Source organism: Talpa occidentalis, unplaced genomic scaffold (genome assembly GCF_014898055.3).
Source record: "Talpa occidentalis isolate TD23 unplaced genomic scaffold, MPIMG_talOcc4v2.1 talOcc4.6, whole genome shotgun sequence".
Lineage (NCBI taxonomy): Eukaryota > Metazoa > Chordata > Mammalia > Eulipotyphla > Talpidae > Talpa > Talpa occidentalis.
In genome coordinates this window covers 104964661-104986979 of record NW_023604972.1, presented here as the reverse complement: position 1 = coordinate 104986979, position 22319 = coordinate 104964661, and the positions used below count along the sequence as shown (strand labels likewise).

The following is a 22319-nucleotide window of genomic DNA, read 5'->3' as shown; positions in this document are numbered from 1 at the left end:
ATTGTTACTGGAACTCTGTTCATGTGAATGTGAGCCAATTATATGTTGGGGACAATATTGTGGGGAAGAATGGTGTAAACTCTCTTCTTTGTTAATTTTCAGTATTCAGTAATAAATTAGGTTCTTTGTACTATAGAACCTAGTTTTAACAAAATGAATCCTCCTAAAGCATCCAAGTGGCTTTAACATTACCTTCATCAACAAATCAACCATAATTTAAATCTAATATTTGTGACGTAAAAAAGAGCAAAGGCGGGCCTCCCCTAGTGGCACAGGCAGTTGAGCGCAGTGCTGTGAAGCTGTCCGCAGCCTTGCAGTGCTGGTTCGATCCTGGCCAGCCTGGGAGGGTCCCACACTGTGCGGCAGACCTCTCCTGTAGCGCCCGCTCCTCCCCTCAGCAGTATTTCCTCAGTCTGCCTGTTCTGTTCCCCACTCTGTCTCTGGTGAATTCTCTCACCCTCCCGCATCTCTGACCTGTACCCTGGTTCTTGTATAAATAAATAAATAAATAAATAAATAAATAAATAAATAAATAAATAAATCTTAAAAAAAAGAGCAAAGGCAAAGTGAAAAAGAGCACACTTATTGCTATTCTTAACATGAGTTCTTTCTCGGCCATTATTATGAATTAAAATAATTATGATCCAATTAGTTTTGGTCAAAAAGAAAGAATACAAAAGGAAATTTGTGAAGTAACCATTTAAAATACGATTTCATACATTCATGTTAAACATGAATTCCTCCTAAGTATCATATCTTGACATGTTATATTAGCTAAAGATAGTCTAAAGTCATCTCAATTAGCAAAGATTTTAAAACCAAGCATACAAATAAACATACAAATAAAAACCAAGCATACAAATAAAAACAAATCTCTGTAATCATTTTCAGCAATGTTTCAATCAAGTAATATTTAATCTAGCATTGAAAAATTTGTTTAGATAATAATAAATGTTTGAGGTCGTTTTTGAGAATTCTAGCTTACTAAAAGACAGTCACAAACTTAATAGAACACTCATCCTTCCAGACACAATGAAAATGATGCAATATGAAAAATACATTGGTGACAAATCAAAATGATTTCTTTGTTTCCTTGTCAGCAAATATTTAAAGAAATAAATACTTAAATAAGTTTTATGACTTAGGTGATGCACCAAAATGTGAACAAAAGTTCAGATGTTTGTGATGTAGCTCAGCTTAGAGATCTGCTTCCTATGTTTCAAAAAGCAAATAGACAAAGAACTAGTTGTTTTGTTCCTTTGACAACAATTAAAGATATATAAGAGAATATGTTTTCTTCGCAGTGAATTCCTTCTTAAATAAAAAGAAATGTTGTATGGGAAACTGTTGACTAATTGTTTTAACTGAAACACTGGATTCTGGAGAGCAAACAAAAGTAACACCACAAGGAAAATGTATTTATGACATTGTTCACATGCAGATTGTTGAGAGAGAAATGGATGGCAGAAACACACAAAGTGCTGTCAGCTGTCATTAAGATAATTTGTTTTGTAAAAATCAGAAATATTAGTTTTATGAAAACCAGTGCCACCTACAAAAATATCAGATCTGTACACTTAAGAACCTAGAAATAGAATTTTCAAACATGATTTAAAATATTCCAAACAAGAACATTTCTTAGGAATGCAAAACTGAAATATTTTTCAGTTTGTTTGCAAGATCATCTAATTGCCCTCATGAATGATGAATATTTATTAGTGAAATTTTATTTTATTTTATTTTTAAAGATTTATTTATTTATACAAGCACTGGGGTACAGGCCAGAGGTGCGGGAGGGTGAGAGAATTCACCAGAGACAGAGTGAGGAGCAGGACAGGCAGACAGATGAAAGACACTGCCGAGAGGAGCAGCGGGCAAGGCAAGGAGAGGTCTGCTGTGCCTTGTGGTAATCTCCCTGTCTGGCCGGGAATCAAACCTGTGCTGCAGAGCCTGCGGACAGCTCCACAGTGTGGTGCTCAACCCGCTGAGGCCCCAGGGAGGCCCTTATTAGTGAAATTTTAACAACAGCCTTTGCTGTGTGATGGCTAAATTTGGAAACAAGTGCATGATTTCACAAGTAGAGTTGATATACTCATTATTTGTGAATCAATGTATATTCATGTATCTGCTTTTTCACCTATGATAGCCATTAAAATCAAGTATTGAAACACTTAGAACCTGACCTTTGAACACTGTATCACAAGTGGTAAGCCCAGATTTTGAAAATAATAAGTACAGTATATTACATTATCCTCATGCAAGAAGTTATTATTGATATTATATACCATTAAATAAATAATAAAATTCTAAAAATTTATTTTTAGATGTTACTTGCCTTTACCACATTCATTATCATCTCCTTTTGCCTATATTCCACAAAATATATTATTACAGTTTGCTGTGCATAGAAAGGAAGAAATGATAAATACATGAATATATTGCATTCATTCTAAGACATACATTTTATTCACACTTTATCAGCTCTGAATTTGGAATGACCCTTACAAAATATTACATACATATGGCTTAGATAGAAGTCAACTTATTTAAATAAAGACAGAAAAGTGAGTGTGTGCCATTCTCCCTAGTGTGTTGTTAACATCATCATAGACTCAGAGCCCCTGTGATTAGTAGAATGGATTTATTAATTTGTAACCAGCTTAAAGGTTCTGATTGGAATTTGCCTTAAGCATTAATGAAGTAGTCGGGGATTTGAGTAAGTTGAGTCCTCAGGTTTTATAAAATATCAGAAGTGTAGATGTGAAGAGAGTTGATAATCTTTGCTTAATATCTACTTAGATTGTCAAATATTTACCTAATATCTGCAGTCAAACCCTCTTAGGATAGAGATAAGAAAGATATAATCTTTGGGCCTCCCCGGTGGCGCAGCGGTTGAGCGCTGGGTTGCGAAGCGCAGCCTTGCAGCGCCGGTTCGATCCCCGGCTGCTCCCCGACCACCGGAGGAGGGTCCCACATGGCGCGCAGACCTCTCCTGCCGCCCGCTGCTCCCCTCAGCAGTGTGCTTCGGTCCTTCTGCCTGCTCTGCTCCCGGCTCTGGCTCTGGTGAATTCTCTCACCCTCCCGCGCTTCTGACTGTACCCACTGCTTGTATAAATAAATAAATAAAAAATAAATCTAATAAATAAAAAAAAAAAGAAAGATATAATCTTTTAAGTGAAATACCTGACAGCAGACTAGGGAGTATAAGGTACAAACACAAAGAACAATATAACATTTAAAATTATTAAAGACTACAGAGAAGAGAGGTCACAAAAAATTTTAAATTTTAAATTTTATCTACATTTTAACCTTATCTAAATATATTCATTTGAATAAAAATTTATTGAGAAACTATTTTTTTTACAAAGTACTGAACTAGGCACTTTCACATTTATTATAATATTTAATACAGAATCTTTAAGATTATTCAGATGTATGTAGAACCAATTTTTACAAATTTATAAGGACTGCTCCAGTTAATTTTTAAAATGGTTCTTAAGTTGTCACAAAACTTTGAGTCACTAGACTGGATACATTTTCCCAGAGCCTTGTACTGCTTTCAAGTAGAGTAACTTAAAGTTAAAAAACAAAACAAAACAAAAAAAAACCTTTATGTTGTTTTGTTGTTTTGCTTAGTAGAAGCAGTAAAGAATATTTTATTGTTGACCTCAAAGCTCTCTTCTTTTTGGCTTCTTACTTGGGTCCAACGTTCAAATTCAATTACATACCTAGTGGATTAAAACACCGTGTCTGGCTTTGTGAGATGCTTTTCCATGCTCTTGAGGAGCTTTTTTTCTAGTTGTAAAGACAACTCATGAAGACATAAATAACAAATCAATATAAATGATAATAGATGATAATACAAAATACAACACAATATATTATGGACCTAGTTACCAAAATAGTCATATGGGTAATATGTTCAAATAAATTCATAGGAGGGGAGAGGATTTGAACCAAAGAGTTGAAGAATATGGGTAACCCATAAAGATAGAGGGCATTCTATAGGAGAATAATGACATATATAGAAGCCTAAAAGTCAGAAAGGATAAAACAAAGGTAAGTCACACAGAAGCCAGCTGAGGCCTGATCAGATTTTGACAGCAACTCTCAAGACACTGATGTCATAACAGTGGAGACCATCTAAAACTATGGTTGCAGAGAAATTAGATAATATGATTCATAGTATGTCAGTGTGGCTGTACAGTGCAGGAGAGGAGCTGGGCACAGTGATGAGTTCGGCAAGTACTGCAATAGTACAGGTGCCATTTGGGAGGAAGAGTTTGAATTGTCAGTAAACACAGTCACAGGGCATGTCAGAGATTGGGGGGGCAGGTAGGAAGATTTATCAATGCAATCACTAGTCTGATAGGAAGGATTGACAAGAATATTGAAAATACTTAAAAGGAAGGAAGGAAGGGTCAGGAGAGCCAAACCAATAAAGAGGGAAGCATTGAATTTTCCTTCTATTGAGCTAATGGTGACTAGGAAAGAAGAATGGAATGTCCAATACGAAGCTAAAGTTGTAGGATTTCAACCCTGGAGAAAGGCCAAGAGTGAAGATTGTGAAATCATCTAGAAGGAAAGATCTTGCCCCAGGGAACATTTGGCAATGCTTATAGATTTTTTTGGTTGTCACAGCTGAGAAGGATATTACTGTTCCTAGTGGGTGGAGACCAGAGATGTTGCTAATTATCCTACAATGCCCAGGAAAACAAAGAATTATCACAACAAAGAATTCACAACAAAGAATTATCTAGCCCAAGATGTTAATTGTGCAAATGTGAGAAATCTTGAGATAGAGAAGAAAGATAGGTAAATCCTTCAGAGAAATAGCTCCCAGCAAGGAAGGGCATATAAAATAATCAGTCAATAGGTGAAGGACCACGTTTAAGAGGTATAAGTAGAAAGTGGAACAAGTATGGAATGCAAAGAAGAGTGACATGAGCCAGTTTGGTCACTCGTTTATTCAACAAATATTTATTAAACAACTGTTACATATGAGACACTGAGTGCTGGGGCTACAGCAGTGTGTCCTCATGGAGATTCTATTCCAGTGGTAAGTGACAGTGAGTGAGTAATGGAGATAATTATTAGGTGATGCTTAAGTGTTAAGTAAAAGGCAAAAAATGGGATCCAGTGATAAAGTGGGACTATGATCGGGATTGGGTTGTGAAGGACTAAGAACTATAATAAAATACAGGAGCCAGTCCCAACAAAAACGGAGATGATTCTGTCACTGATTCTAAATGACCACAAGGCTTCAGTGAAGGTCAGAAGTGGCAGAGACTTTAAAGAGCTCCAACAGGAGTGCCTTTGCTTTTGTTCATTAGGAGAACTTTCTGGCCTTTTTAAGCTGTAGTCTTAATAGACAAAAATATAAATAATAATTCTGAATCTTTTAATCTTTTGTGGGAGAAAAAATAAGCTTGGGTTTTGGGGGATTTGAAGCAGTACTGTGGGAGACCCCAGTAGTGTACTGTTGGAATGTGTCAGGCACTTGCTCTTCTCAACAATTTTCTCCACAAAAATTAGACATCCCCACTTTACACTCAAAACAACACAGTGATGGAACGCAAATGCTAATATTAATCATACCTTTTCTTTCTTTTCTTCCCCAGGCTTCACAAGGCTTGCTGCTCAGGCAGTATCTATTGTAATCAGCAAGTTACCTACGGTGATTGCATGTTTGCCTCCCCCAATTAAATACTTCTTTTTTCTGTCTGAGAGAAAAATGTCAAAAAACTTTGTTGAATTGAAGAAAGCTGGCCTGCTTGTCTGGAACTTGATTGTAATTATATGTCGGATATTTGAGGATGGAAACACTGTGGAACTTTTAACAGGTGCCTCCCTTGACAGATGGAGTAAAGAGAAACTGGGTTTAATCTGTATGTGTTTGGAAAGCATTGTGGGGGAGCAGACAAGTAGTCCTAATCAAATGACCCAGAAGGTCATCCAGAGCATTGAGCAGCAAAAGCCCAACTGGATTGAATGCCAATTGTTGAAAGCAAGGAAATTGAGCACCGAATGGTAAAGTGATGTTTTTCTTCTGCTGAATTTCAACAAATACATTCACAGTAACAAAATTACCAATGAACAACAACAAAATATTGCCAGATAGGCAGCAGTGGTCATTTTACTGACTTCATGGGAACTTTGATTAAAACCGAAAAAAAGATAAATATTCCATTAAAAACTGAATTGTATGTTGTCTTATTAAAATTTGAACCCTATTGATACAATGGAACATTATACTGGTTTAGTCACCATCTTAAGGTTTCTGATTAAAAGGAGGGTAGTTAAACCCAGGAGAATTTGGTTTCACTCCTTTTCAATGTGCAAACAGGTATCTAGTGGATGGCCTCAAGCACTTTGTAAATGGATTGGGCATGGAGATTAAATTAAGAAGGAATTAATGGATATAAAAGGCTTTTTATTGCTTTCTGTGTACCTGATTGTCAAAAAGGTACACATTTTTCATCTGGTAATGTAAGAATCCCAGAGGGCAACTGGGGCATATCACACTCAAGCTATAAACACACCCAGCTGTTTCTGTATGAAAATGTCAGCCTTCTCATAGGTTTGTCACCAAGAGCTGAGTGATTTGTGGTATTGAAAAGATTTTTAAGGGTCCCTGATGAATTTAAATATGTACATAGAGTCCTCCTGTCTTAAAATTAGTCTTCAGTATAGAATTGCATGATATTGATAAAGGAATTACAGTTCAGATGGTGAACGATCACTGTCAAACCCCCTTTTTTTACACCAGTTACACATACTGTTCCCCATTTTCTTAAAATATATTCATGTTGCTAGCAGATATTATTAGAACTACGTGCCTGAAATGATTGAGTTGTATAGCGATATAAAGAGCTCAGACTTTGTAATCAGATGGAAAAATACTAATCTCTTATATGAGTCATATTGTACACTTTATCCTCTCTCTCAAAGCCTCATTTTTAGTGATGATACCAAGCTGATAGAATTGTTTTGAAAAATTAACAAAGTTCTTAGCATCAAGCTTAGGTAGAGTAAGCGTTTGTTATTTGCAAACTCTGTTAAAATACATTGCACTCACTGATTAGTAGAACAACAACAAATTCTCTGTACTAGTTTATATTATGCTGTAAGACCAGTTTATATTAAGCTGTAAAACTATATTAATCCAAATGGGAAAAGTATGTAATCATGATTTTCCTGGTCTTGTCATACTGACTTCCAGAAACTTACTTCTGGAGTGTTCCATGGGTGGGAATGGCAACAGCAGTCAGGCAAATGCTCAGTAACATTGACAGTGACCTTTTTAATCTTTACATTTGCATTCAATACCAGTTTACAAGCTTTAATCCAATGACTAAAAGATTTAAGCCAGATGTCATTATCCATGGCAGTAGTTATAAAAGAGAGAGAGAGAAAAAAAAGAGAAAAATAGTGGATCTAATTATAGTTATAATGTTAAATTTATGATGCTGCTCATTTAGGAATCCCTCTATCAATAACTTCAGTTTAAAATGATATACCAGTGTTATACCTGGGCTACATATGTAACCCATAAGTAATTTTTTTCCTTTAGAGGTGATTTTATTGTATTTCATAAACTGCACCAACATACCTGATATCTCCTATAGTAGGGCATTGTCTCGCTAATATTTGACTGATTAGCTATCATAACATACATCCAACATGAACAAAATTGCTGATTTTTAAAAATGCTTTACAACACTCTAAGACTGAGAATACAGTAAATATATACACAATGTTATATCTTTCAATTCTCCAATGGCATAAATATACAAAAGTGAAGATCTAAAATTTTTTATTGCATTTATTTGAAAAAGAGTTATATTTGATTTATCAACTCACTAGAGTAATCTCTTACAAGATTTGGTCACTACATGAATGTTTCTTCACTATCATTTTACTTTGATTATCTGTTATACAAGTCCGCTTCCACCTCTGTATTTCTCACAAATCTATGATCACTTAACTTCATAGATGTATATCATGAAGAAAATGTATTTCAAATCACAATGTGTGGAGAGTTGCCTTGACTTTCCCATAATTTTTTTTTCAAGCATGAGAATGTAAGCATTTAAATATAGTTCTTCTGATAAGATAAATGAAATCTTAATTCCCCACGAAGATTATCTTGGAATACACAATATCATTTAGCTAGCTTTCTTTCACTTGTCTCCATATTTAACTTTGATTTTATGGAAATTGTGAAAATAACTGCAGTGGAAAAGGTGACAGCTGTAAGCATTGCTTGTCTTGCATACTGCCTGAAAGCATTACTATTCATTAAAATAACCTTCACTTTGTAGTAACACTCAAGCTGTAAACAGTCAACTTAGATTCTGGAGAACACATAAGCCCCAAAAAGTAAAGAAATGTCTGTCTTTGCAAAGTAATTTGTCGAGTTGAAGATTATTGTTTTTCATCATGGTGACCCTGACTTGGCTGGCTGGGTGCATATACAGATTAAGATTAATGCAGTTATTCCTTGGCTAAGGTCTGCCTCTTTCAGGGCACATTCTCCCTAATGACATGATTGATAGGCAGTCCCAAATCCAGAGAGGAACTCATTAATCATAGCATTGACTGAATCCAATCATTTGCTTCACCTGCACAGTGATGGACAGGAAAGGATACAATTCAGAGGCTGACACTGAGACACTCCTTTGTCAGAGGGCCTCAACTTTTTCAATGTCAGCCTCTACAAAACTTGACAAGAAATTTTGCTTGCAACCTGTATGCAACTTCAAGAAAATATTTGTAAACTTCTTTTATTTCAACAAGATCTTTCTTTTTCCTTAAAGATTATTCTAGTTAATAACTATCTCTAAGAATAGCATTTGTTGTGTTTTTTTTTTTTTAGCAAGACATATTATCATAAAGTTCTTTTTTTTTTAAAGAAGGATTTTTGAAGCTACATGTGGAAGTAATATAAAAGTTAATGTCCAGCATCTGGGTATCATTTGATTCAGTCTTCAGGTCAGTGGCACTGACTCTTGGCAGAACTAATTTTATAATCATGGCAAAATCTCAGTAATGAACTGCAGTATATAGCTGATTACACCACAGTAAATGTCATTTCATCTGGGAAACAGTGGAGAACCATGCATTTTCTTAAAAATATTTAGATTGCAAACACTAACATGATCCTCGTAACAATTGTAATGAAAAACTTAGTATGGAATATACATGATATATGTAGAATTTCTTTTTTTTACACTGGGATAGTTTGAGATTTTTTAAATATGTAATCTCTGATTACCGTATCAATAATGTTTAATGTCAATAATAAGCATATGAATTCTTATAAAGAAAATGTCTCACAAATATATCTTACACATTCTTGGTGTGGTGATAATTTTCCTTTTTCCTGATGGAGCAAACATAGTGTCTTTACCATGAAGAAACAGGAGATGGGGCATATATATATTTTATTTATTTATTTATTTATTTGTTTGTTTTTTGTGGGATCCTCGCCAGCAGCCAGGTAAGGAACCTGCACTGCAGAGGCTACTGGCAGCCTCACAGCCCAGCACTCCACAGCTGAGCCACCAGGGGAGGCCCTGGGGCATATATTTTTGAGAGGCAACAAGTCTCAAGAGGCCAATTTAAAATACCCATTGGTGAACATACTACTAGAAAGGGCCCAATGTATATTTTGCATAATAGTTTCCCCCCTTTTGACACTTTAATTTGTCTTTAATATGGTCTAAGGCAGGTGTAAAGAGGAATCCACAAAAGAATACCAAAGCTATTTCTGACATTAAAGATATTTCTCATCCACAAAGAGAAAATACAAATTATTTCTTACATGTTCTTAAAAAGAAATGTTTTGTTTTCATCCCTTGATTATAGCAATTTCAACAATTGCAGTAATGGGAAAATGTTTTATAGATAGGAGTATAAATGCAATAAAGAAATGTTTTAAAAGAAGCAATTCAATTTTTAAAAATGCTTTCAGGTGCTTAGTTCTAAGGCACTGTTTATGTGTGCAGCAGCGATTTGGGTAGGCTTACCTATTTGAGCGAAATCTTTATAGTTGCTTTGAATGTGAGATTTACATCACCTCTGCACACTCAATCTCTTTGATTATTTTTCATATTTACAATTCTTCACCACTGATACTTCTATGCTTTCTTTGTATTTAGTGCATTTATGACAATAGAGAAAAGCACAGCCTCAGAAGAAGGAGATATTGCTCTTGAACTGACTGAGCAGAAAATAAACATGATGGTCCTGGATATCTGCCACAAACCAGGTGGCAGCGAGTACCTGAGGCAAATTTATCACATCATGCGGCTCAATGAGGTAGGGAAAAGGCCTTTTTACCGAGCAATTAGGTGTGTACTGGCCTGAGGCAGCGTCTGCTGGCAGCTAAGGGTTAGTCAAGGAGGTGATAATACTTCTTAAAGTCAATACCAAACTCAATATTGCATTATTAATAGAATCTATTCAGCCCCGGCTTTTCTGCATTTGTACAGCAAAAGCTTCACTGAAACAATGTAGGTTTTATTTATATGGTTTAAACAGTAACACAGCTCATAAACTCAGTTTAGTTCTGAATTGTATAGACTAAAGGTGTAGTTTGGGAATTGTGTGTTTGTGGCCATTATGTTGATGTTAAAATCTTGTGTTTGTAAAATGAAGAATTTTCTAAAGAGAGTTGTAGTTCTTCTGGAGACATCATACTTGTTTTGATGAAGTTGGAGATTTCTTATATAATGAAAAAACTTGAGAAGAATATTGAAATATATTCCATAGCAAGGAAATTACCCAAGAAGATGCATGAATGCATGGACAGTGGTTAGCACTACTGTGTGCTTGTCTACCTTTATGCTGGGTTAAGCCTCTGATCTTGCATGTTTCTGGCTGTTGAAGCAAAAATGTAAAGAGCAGTTATTTCGGTTCTTTATTTGACACAATACAATTTTGCTTAGTCAGGGTTTTAATTTATCATATGTATCCGAAATAGAATATCACAGCTTATATGAATAAGAATTATGTTTATATTTGCAAACGTGAATATATTTTTGAATAGTACAAATGGTATAATATGAATAATATGAACCTATAGTTTTTAATCTCAATGAGATAGATCTTAAAAACCTTAAGTTTCTAAGGAGTGAATTCTATCAGTCCTTTTTATAACTCAATTATAACATATGTAATATATATAAATGTATTTCCCACTCTTAAGTGAAATCAACAAAAATTAAATTGGATATTTATTGGTGTTCAGTCACCTGTTAGATTTTTCTTCACAGAAATGTGGAACTCGGAAGTAATGGTTCTGAAAATATGTGCTATGGGATCTGCTGTGTATAAGATTCTGATGGGGCACCATTACATTGTGATCAATTAAGTTCAAAGTTGTGATTTTTCTTTAACTACAATTGACTATGCTTACTGTTCTGGTAATGTCTATCAGATGTGGTGTCAGGCTAAATACTTGGTGGTTTATTGTGCTGAGTCATGGAGCTACTAAGTAAGAGTATGTAGTGCCAGCAAGCACAGGGTAGGTTCACTATAAATTTGGGCAGATGGCTAAAGAGAGTCCAGAGCCCTCAGTGGATTTTTCAAGCTTTAATGCTCTCAGGGAATCAGGTACACAGCCACACTAGGCAGCGAGGCTGGCATGAAGGGAGGCTGACATGAAAGGAGGCAGGAATGGCCCTGGCAGGGTTGGGGCAGGGAGACAACTGAGCCTATCAGAATCCCCCCTTCCACCCATTCTCTCTTGCATCATCTCCTGGTCTCACCTCTTCTGTAGTCATGCTATTCATCCTCTTGCTGCCACCGCTGCCACAGCTTTTAGCCTAGTCTCTAGGCTCTGGCGTGCACACTCATACATGCATGCACACCTACGTCCCAGGTGTCCACAAACAGGCATGTGTGCACTGTGCCCATGCTCCCAAGCACCTTCTGCATTCAAGGCTGCAGGTGATAGCCACAGAGGCTAGTGGCATAAAAAGCCTGATTAATTCATTTACCCTGTGGAGGTATGAGAACTTTGAGTCCTCCCTGGTCGCACCAGGAGTTAAGCATCAGCACTATGAAGCAATTTGCAGCTACTACAGCACTAGTTCGATCCCTGGCCAGGGAGGTGGCCCACATGGCGCAGCAGGCCTCTGCTGTCTCACCCACTGCTCCCCTCAGCAGTGTATTTCAGTCAATCCGCCTGTTCTGCTCCCCACTCTGTCTCTGGTGAATCCTCTCACCCCACCACAGCCCCGCCATGCTCCTCTGGCCTACACCCCAGCTCTTGTTTGCATAAATAAATAAATCTTCAAAAAATTAGGCTAGAACTAATTAAAGTAATAAGAACTTTAAATATGACTTCCAAAACAATGACAAGCAAAAAGTCCAAATAGCTAGATATGAATGACTATATAACTGGTATAATACTTATGGCTCCTTTTATATGGTACATCATGAAATTGAAGCCAAGACACCCCCGTCTTTCCCCATTGCCGGACTCTGGCACTTGGCCTCAGAAGCTGTTTGTGGGCATTTTACCACCCACCACCAGTGCCCCACTGGGGCTCAGACTGCAGGCAGAGGCCAGCAGTGATGACTGAGGCCAGTTGTTCCTCTACCAACCCACCCCAGGGCATGCAGCCCCTGGTTCAGGATTGCTGGAAGGAGCATGGGGCCCCAGTGCGAGTTCCCCCAGCTGAAGGCAGTATAGAGGGCTGTGGATTTGTTGTCTGGAGCATAGAATGCCCCCATTAGGTGTATGTTATAAGCTGATTGGTAAAAGATCCAGTCAGCCATAGGATAGAAAATGGTCCAATCAGACCTGTAGGTGGGGTAGGGGAAGGTGTGGCTGAAACAGCACATAAAACAGGGCAGAAGCCAGCTTGCAACTCTGAGTGTCAGTTCCTGGCCTAAGAAGAGAGACACTTGGTCTTTCAGACTCTCACAGAAGAACTCTGTTCCTGACTTCAAAAGAAGTAGGACACATCCATTAGCTGACTTATGAAGGAAGAAGGTTGAAGAGCTTTGTAGAAGTTAGGCCTGCTGTCCTCCAGCCTTGCTTCTGACATCACCTGGAAGTACCACCAAAGGCCCTGGGCCTGGTGTCTCAAAGAACTGTTTGTTGTTGATGGAGGTCAACAATTTACAAAGAGCTGTAACATGGTGGATTTACACTGCCTCCTGTGATTGGCACTACTGGCCAGAGCTACTCAGCACTGTTGACGAATGACTGCTCTGTCGTCCAGGTCACTTCTGAGAACTGTTAATTATCCAGCATTGCCTCCCAGTGCTGCTGCCTCCATTGTTGCCCCGTCTATCCTGACCTTCAGACTATTGCTGTGGGGTGCTATGCAGTCATCTCAGTGGCCCCCGCCTGTAAGTGCCTCCAGCTGCCGTGAGTTGGATCCTGACCTGCTGCTTGCTGGCAAGCTCCAGGCCCTTGCTGATAGGATGGTACCACTTTGGATGAGTGGCCTTTTGGACACTGTGGACACTATCTGGGGTGATATACATGGCCACTTGTGGCCCTAAGAACTCTTCCACCCCTCTCTTTTAAATAAACCCTTTTAAATAAACCCTTTTAAATAAATCCTTTTAAATAAACCCTTTTATTTTTTTTTTATAGAGGCATGTTTTATTTATTTATTTGTTTGTTTTGTTTATACATGCACTGGGTACAGTCAGAAGCACGGGAGGGTGAGAGAATTCACCAGAGCCAGAGCGGGGAGCAGAGCAGGCAGAAGGAGCGAAGTACACTGCTGAGGGGAGCAGCGGGTGGCAGGAGAGGTCTGCGCGCCATGTGGGACCCTCCTCCAGTGGCCAGGGAGCAGCCGGGGATCGAACCGGCGCCGCAGAGGCCGCCGGCAGCTTCGCAACCCAGAGCTCAACCACTGTGCCACCGGGCAGGCCCTAAATAAACCCTTTTAAATAAACCCTTTTAAATAAACCCTTTTAAATAAACCCTTTTAAATAAACCCTTTTAAATAAACCCTTTAAATAAACCCCTTTAAATAAACCCTTTAAAATAAACCCTTTAAATAAGCCCTTTTAAATAAGCCCTTTTAAATAAACCCTTTTAAATAAATCCTTTTTTTAATAAACCCTTTTTTAAATAAACCCTTTTATTGCTGTTCCCTGAACCTTAGTGGCTTTGCAGTTGTACACAGGTGAGAACCCACAGATGGAACCTGTAGCCTCCACCTGGTCACGGTCTTTTGACCCACCATAGCACCCCTATAGCCCTGCTATAGCCCCTGGCATATTTCTGTTTCAAAATTATATTGTGGTGTTTGTTCATTTGGTGAACAGCACTTAGTCTATAGCATTTTGAGGTCTTCTGCTAAGTACAGTAGATCCTTGAACAACTTGGAAGCCCGCTGGTTGAGTACCTGGATGTGGGAACAGTTCGTGTGTGTGTGTGGAGGGGAAGCAACCATAAATTGTAGGAGGGTTGTCAGCTGTTATATATAAAGGTGTCCATAACTTCCACGTTGTTCAAGTGTCAGCAGTATTATTTGAAAAGTAAAGAAGTGTTTATTGTTACAGGCCTTTGTGAGGGGAAAAATGAGTATGCTATTAACAGAAGACAAAGTTATGACACAAAGTAAATTTTAAAATATTTGTCTTTGAGGATCAGATAAAACCAAGCCAATAACAAACCTTAGAAGCCTGACTATAGAATTGAAGTAACCAGAGTTGGGGCAGGGGTAAGTGAGGAGACCGAAGTGAGAAGAGGACTCAGTGGACTATGGAGGAGGAATGTGGGTGCGTTGGTGGTGGGTGTGGAGTGGTGACATGTATCTGAAATGTGTCATTCTATGCAATGTTGTAAGCCAGTGTTGTCTCAATTAAAAAAAAATCTGAGATAAAGGTAAGTTGTTTGAACACAATAGTTCAACCTGTTGAAGATGCTGGACATGATCACATATGAGTGCAGTCATGATTATAGATTTGGTGAACTTCAGTGAGTGAGGCCATGAGGCTGGTAGAGCTCGTCAGTGAAGAAAAAGAGAAACTCTGCATAGGAAAAGAATCTTTCATGCAATTACACAGGGAAGGTGTTCCAGATAGGATGTTCAAAGAATGATTTAAAGAAATGTATTAGGTAAGCAGTAATCTGGTTATCTAGTAACCAATATCACAGAAAATCTGAGGCTTTTTATTTTTTTAAATGTTTATGTGTAGAAGTACTGAAGAGTAGGCCAGAGGTACAGGGAGTGAAAGGATTCACCAGACAGAGTGGGGAGCAGAACAGGTGGATCTGCTGAAATACACTGCTGAGGGGAGCAGCAGGTGAGACAGGAGAGTTCTGCTGTACCGTATGTAGGTTAGCTCCCTGGCCAGAGATGGAACTCATGCCCTTGTGGTGACAGAACTGAGGCTTAACCCCTATGCCACCAGGGAGGCCCCAACCTGAGGCTTTCAAAAGGGTGGGAACAAATGTATAGCAGAGAAGTCAGAGAAATTAACAAGGGAGAACATACCATTGTCTTTACAATTTGCAATGGGTACTTTTTTTCCTTTGAATTGTGAAAACAAAATATCCATATAAGGAGAAAATCAGTGAGGAAAATTGTTATCTAAAACAAGCCTTTTTTATGAGAGTATTTTATTTATTTTTTGAGATTTTACTTTTAGAAATCATGGTAGAGAATTTCTGTTTTTGTTCAAAAATCTAAATCCAGGCATAAATTATTTTCTGATGATTTTTTTTTAAAGATTTATTTATACAAGAATCGGGTACAGGCCAGATACACGGGAGGGTGAGAGGATTCACCAGAGACAAATTGGGGAACAGAACAGGCAGACTGATGAAATACACTGCTGAGGGGAGCAGCGGGTGTGACAGGAGAGGTCTGTTGTGCCATGTGGGACCCTCGCCCATTGGCCAGGATTGAACCGGCGCTGCAGAGGCTGCGGACAGCTTCGCAGCGTGTGCTCAACCGCCTGCGCCACCAGGGGAGGCCCTATTTTCTGATGATTTTATCATCTGATAATATTTAGTAAGAGTACAAGTTTGTGTTTGTGTGTGTGTATATGAGAAAGAGCACAGAATTCATCTTTCTAAAGAGGAATAAGCTCTTTAGAACTTAATTCACAAGGAGCAAGTTTGAGAAATGACTGTCATTGTTAAGTAGTGATTTCTGTACGTCCAAAGGTCTTAAGGATCTGAAAATTGCCTTCAAAGATGAATAATGGGCATTTCTGTTTATGACATTAGAGAGTCATGGGGAAGCACAGTGATCTGGACCCAGTTATGTGGCTTGTTGCCTGGATTCTACTGCTTGTCCCAGCATGACCTCAGGTTGCTGAGTCAACTGTTATAATGTGCTGTGGGTTAGAGTTTCTCAAACTTTCATGTGCCTAACAATCTCTTTGTTAACAGGAAGATTATGATTTGGTGAGGTTTAAGATTCCGCTAGTCTAACAAGATCCCAGGTGAGGCAGATTCGATTGGTCGATGCCCCAGATTTTGAGTAGCAAGAATTTCCTAGGTGACCTCTAAAAGCCTTGTAAGTCTCAAATTTCTGAACTTAGTCCTAGCCTTACCCTTGAAGAGAAAACTATATTATGACATACTAAAAACCAGGATGATACTTATATAATTTTACATTAAAAACTGGGATGCTTATTAAAAGTAAGCATTTGATTTGGGGGAAACTTTCATCATTTCAATTTGTTGTCTTTCAGAAAGGCTATTATAAAAATAGCTTTGAATTATTCACCTTATTTATTTATGGACAGAAAATGAGATATACTGCAGTAGATTGGTGTTTTTGCCTAGGCTGCCACTGTCAGTTGGCGAATTCAAACGACATACTTTGAGTTTCTATTCAACCTTTGTTTCTCAGTCCACAGCATGAAAATAGAGTGTAGGAGCTTGTGTTGTAATTAATTCTACATAGAGATTGCTTATGAAATATCAAAGTACTTTGCACTCTGCTGACTACAGAGTAGGTAAAAACTACACTTAATGAATGTATGAGCAATCTTCTACTGTGAATAATCATGTACCTGAGTTAAGTGTTGGTAACCAGACATGTTAACACATGAACCAATGACAAGACAATGCCTATTAAAAAGATGCTCACATACCAAGCATGCATTCATTATGTAAGTATTTGTAAATGGTTTTCTAATCTATCCTATATATTAGGTGAACCTGTTTGTGATGGGTTTATTGCAGTCCTGATTGGTAGTCTGCTATGTTTCTTCTGAAAATGTGTTCTGTCCTGAGGCAAGTAATACACTGTAATCTAGCAAATGTGCTGAAAGGGTAGATTTTGATATCGATCAGCTTATTTTTAAAGAGAATATATGCCTCGCACCTCCATGACTTGTAATTTTTTTTTTCTTGAAGGAATATTTAAAAGAGCAGCTGTTTTCTATGAATGGTTCAGAGGGAAAACTATTACCCATCAGACCTTTAAATATGACCTTGAGGAGTGTGGAGGATCAGCCTTCTTCCTTCAACCCTTTCTATGTGTACAAGGTGTTTAGTGAAAGCATGCTCGATCAGGTATGTGGAAATTAAATGATAAATTTAACTTAAATGTATGATTTCTTTATACAAGTGAGATAAAAATGCTTTGTGTTGACTATTTACTCAATTTTTTTTAGCTAGGAAATAAAAGGCCTGTTCTTATTTGCATGGCTTGCACAAATTGACTTTGAAAAAGTTATTTTACTTTCTTTCTATTTGTCAAACTGATTCATATGTTTGGTCTGTAAAATTTAACTTTTGACCAGGTCAGTTCACCACGGGCAGAGGGAACAGCTGTTGGGCTGTGTCTACAGAAGGCCTGAAGTCACAGGCATTTCGTAACAGTTTTCCCCTTCTTGCCAGCCCTCATCCCCCGATACACAAACTCACAAAATACCTTGCAATCTTTGACTATCTGATTTTTCAGGTAAATCATAAAATAGTTTAAAATTATTTCTAAGGAGTGCATCAAGCCCCTATTGTAAGTAGCATGAGATAAATTTGCTTTTTTATAACTATAAACACATTCCTGAATTTTAATGAATTTGCTACTCATATTAAAGTCAGGATATTTGGAATAAAGTCAATGTGATAAATACCACACATTTTTTAATGTCAAGTTATGCCGTTGTTTAAGGTGCATGTTTCAGTGGTTACATTCAAAAGATCATCTTTATGCCAAAGTATTTGAAATCTAAAGTTGCGATGCCTTTTCCTAGATGCCTCTTGACAGACTATTTGAAGTAACTGGTGAGAAGAAAAGAATTGCTTGACCTAGAGTGCTAACGAAAATAAGAATTAAAACAATGGCCTAATTCGGGATGCAGATAATATTTTTTACCATGCCTGTTAAGGCTCTAGTCTACATTCATCAATACTGTGGTAGAATAAGACCTTCAAATACTGACAACCCCGGGCAGAATTCTCCTGTTCTATGACAAGATTGTAGTGCTCCATTAATCAGTGGGTGACAGGGCATAGTTCTTGTTGGATTTTATACATCAACCTGGACTCTTATTATCTAAATTATTTAGTTTCAAGAAGCACGAACTTCTATAATACTTTAAAACCAGATACATTTTTTAAGTTTGAGCTTATTGGCTGCTTTTCTGTGTTGTACATTACATTGCTCCAAACCATAAATAATCATTATAGTTGTTAAATTATCCTCACTTCATTTAAATAAATGGCATGTTTTATTCAGTTCTGAATTATGAGATTATCTTTCACAGCAATTTTTCTCCTTAATCTGTTGTGAAATTATCTATTAAATAAGAAAAAAAATAATTTATGTTATTTACATTTATAGGTCTTTATATTCTCTTTAAAGCCTTCTCTTAACCAGAATGATAACATTAATATCACACTCTAAGCTAAGCTGAGGCTTTTAATTTGGGTCATAGCACTTCCAAATTAGTTTCCTTTTTAAAGTCAGATTTCAGGGCACTGAAAAATACTATAAATTGATATGATATAAAAAATAGTTGCCTATTATTTTTATTTTCAAAGAATTAGCATCTCAAAGAAACTTGTTGGGCAAATGCCATTAACACTTGGAAGACTAACGACTCAAGAAATTGATTTATATTTTTATAAATAATGACTACATCCCCAAATGGATTTAAAAATTAATTGCTGTCTTATTGTAATAAAAACCTTCTTCTATGGACATGATTGATGTTATCTGTCTAAGTCCTTGTTCTGGACCCCCCTCCTTCTTAGTTAGTCTATCACAGCTGGAGCTTTAATTTACTGATCATATTAATTCTGATTAATAACTAACAATAGTGTGTTCTCATTTATCAACAGTCAGCCATCACAAAATGGAACTGGGATTGGTCAAACTTGTTGCCAAATTATCTGGGACTGGATAAGATGACCTTCAGTATACTGCTGAAAAACAGGTAATAAGATTGGGGATTTGGGGAAAATGATATTTAAAATATATCTGAAATTATATGAAGTATATTTCCTAATGTTTTTTCATAATAAGCATTTGCAAGAGGTTTTGAGATGAAATAGCTGATTTTAGCCTGAATTTTAAATGTTTGACCTTGTGTATATCATAGTTCAGCATTATGAACACTAAAATTCATTGATTTGAATATCATAATGTGCCTCTGTTTTCAGCAATTTGATTAAATGCATACAAAATATCAAGTCATATTAACTAGCCTAATCAGGAGACACATAAATAAAACTGTTGTGATTTGAATTTTTTGCTTTTCAGCCAGTTATTTTGGCACTGTCTTGCCATAACCTCAATTGTATGTTATTTTACACACATACACTCCAGCACAACCCAGTAAAATGATAATGTGATTCAGTCTAAGAACTTAACACATGTAATTTACTTTGCATAGTTTATTTTCTTTATCTTGTGGGTTGCTTTTAAACATTATTTTAAAGTTTTCAGTGAATAGTGTAAGGTATAAACTTTAAAATTTGGATTTTTTCTCTTAAGTATCACATTTTCACCTAAGATAAATATGTATGAGACTTTTATTGTTCAAGTATCATGTTTTCTTAAAGTATGAGCATTCTCATCCTTCTGTATAATACTTGTGAGGTAGAATATATTTCCATATCTTTTTGAATATATGTTAGGTAAAATTTTTCCAGAAAAACAATAGCATGACATTGTAGAAATTGTCAGATCATCCCTGAGAAATATGGGGCTATGTAAGAATATGTCTGGAGAGAGAGATTCTAGTATTTCCCAAGTAAAAGTTGTTTTGTTTTTTTTAAAGATTTATTTATTTATTTATACAAGCACTGGGTACAGTCAGAAGTGGGGGAGGGTGAGAGAATTCACCAGAGCCAGAGCGGGGAGCAGAGCAGGCAGACTGATGAAGTACACTGCTGAGGGGAGCAGCTGGCACCAGGAGAGGTCTGCGTGCCATGTGAGACCCTCGCTTAGCAACCGGGGATTGAACCAGCACTGTGGGCAGCCTCACAACCCAGCGCTCAATCACTGCGCCACCGGGGAGGCCCCCAAGTAAAAGTTTTAAGTCAGCTTTATAACCAGTAAAAGTTATAGCTTAGTTGTGTGGTCACATATCCTAATATGAAACTCATCTACCCACCATGAACAAATTGGAACAGTTCAGAAGCTTCCCCATAAAGGACAGTGGCTTCTCCCACCAGGCTTGTCCCCTGGCAGGTAGTAGTCTGGAATTGTACTCTATTGCATGCACAGGACCTTCTGAGACACTCCTACCCTGCCCCAATGTTGCTTGGAGAGATGGACAAAGTGGAAGTGTATAAAGGAGACAGCAGATCTGGTTACATGATGTTTCACATTATAAATTGTCCACCTGGAAACAAATAAGGAATGATGTTACATTATTATTTGGAAAGCTTTAAATTTATGTAGATTAACTGTATTATATTTTACTAAGTTTTTTTTTTTTCAGCTGTGAATGCTGCTTTCCATCGACTAAATGGTACTCTAGGGGCAATAGATCCTTCAATACACTGGATTTCCTCTGTATAATATTCACTCTTAAGTGAATTTGTGTTTTAACCAAAATTACAAACTTATTTTTGTTTAACAATTTTATATATACTTCAATGAAGTCAATATATATTACGATCTGTTTCCCTGAGATATGTGCAAGAGTTAGTGGGAGAAAAGAACTCCCAGAAATTTAGCCAGAGTAACAGGTCAAAACAGTTCTTTTACAAAAGGATCATGAATTTTTAATAGAAACAGCTAGAATCTCATCTTAAGAAACTTAGATTTTTACAGGTTGGTATGAAAAGCATTCTGCTTCAAACTACCACATACCACAGTAATGAACATAATTGCTCTACCTTAGAAGAATGAAAGATACCTGAGAGTCTTTAATCTCTTTAGCACTTTCCCATTTATTTGAAGAATGCTATTTAAGACTTGGTTAATATTGAACTAGTAAGGAAGATATTTTCTGTTGTTTTCTCTAAGAGAATCTTATCTGAAAAATGCTGATTTTTTAAAAATAGTGCATTGAATTTCTAACAACATGGTTATCTGAAAAAACACACTTGAATATGAGAACACAGAACATTGAGTTTTTAGGATGAGAGTTAAAAATGCCATCCAGCATCCACAAAGTGATAATCCTTACCTATACCAGTGATCTTTGAGGGTAATCAGAATCAAAGAAGAAAATCCAGAACAGCTCAGTTGACTATGTGCAGTTATTTTTTCCAAACCCACCAATTAAACAAGTTATTTGTCCTCTTATTTTTCTCTCTTTAATTGGTAGTAGACTAATTTCTACTCTAGTGTAGATATAAAGCTAAAATATGAGAACATAATATTGTGAAGAAAAGTGAACTCAAATATACAAATATGAAAAAATTTCAGGGACAGGAATACTCTCTACATACCTCCTAAATTTCTTTCTGCCTGAACTTTTAATTCAATGTAATAAGCAGACCATCTTGTGGACTTTCTCTCTCAAGACTCAAAGGCTCAGAGTGACCCATATTCCCTACCCTCCAAATAGGATGGAGGTGAGAAAGCAGGGTTCCTGATTTTTCAGGCCAGTTCTGCTGAGAACTTGTCTTAGGAAAGTTATCAAAACTATTTCACTTTGGATTTACTCATCTTTAAAATGAAGTAGTGATAATTATATATCTACTTCATGGAGATTATTGACAAAATGAAGTGAGTTAGAAGATACCAAAGTGTTTTGAAAGTTGAAAGTACAACCATAGAAAAGCAGTAGCACTAGCACATAACAGAGGTGTTAGTCTGTGGCTAGGTATGGAAAGATAAGGTCATCAAGGACTAGCAGAGTTGGGGGGGTGAGATTATGCAGTCATTATCTCATATATGATATTGTATACCAAGGGT

At 37.0% G+C, this 22319-nt stretch overlaps 1 protein-coding gene across 13 annotated transcripts in view; it reads left to right on the top strand.

Moving 5' to 3' along the window:
- Positions 1 to 22319, top strand: part of KIAA0825 (KIAA0825 ortholog) — a 388655-nt gene that overhangs the window by 187778 nt on the left and 178558 nt on the right. For 11 of the 13 annotated variants that reach the window (XM_054688516.1, XM_054688522.1, XM_054688514.1 and 8 more), the window contains 4 exons: positions 5622 to 6030; positions 10164 to 10323; positions 17354 to 17512; positions 19286 to 19380. In XM_054688516.1, the coding sequence (XP_054544491.1) occupies positions 5622 to 6030; positions 10164 to 10323; positions 17354 to 17512; positions 19286 to 19380 (823 nt within the window). Of the gene's footprint in view, positions 1 to 5621; positions 6031 to 8915; positions 8951 to 10163; positions 10324 to 16378; positions 16498 to 17353; positions 17513 to 19285; positions 19381 to 22319 lie in introns of those variants that run through there. The other 2 variants (XM_054688523.1, XM_054688525.1) reach the window with 2 other exon arrangements.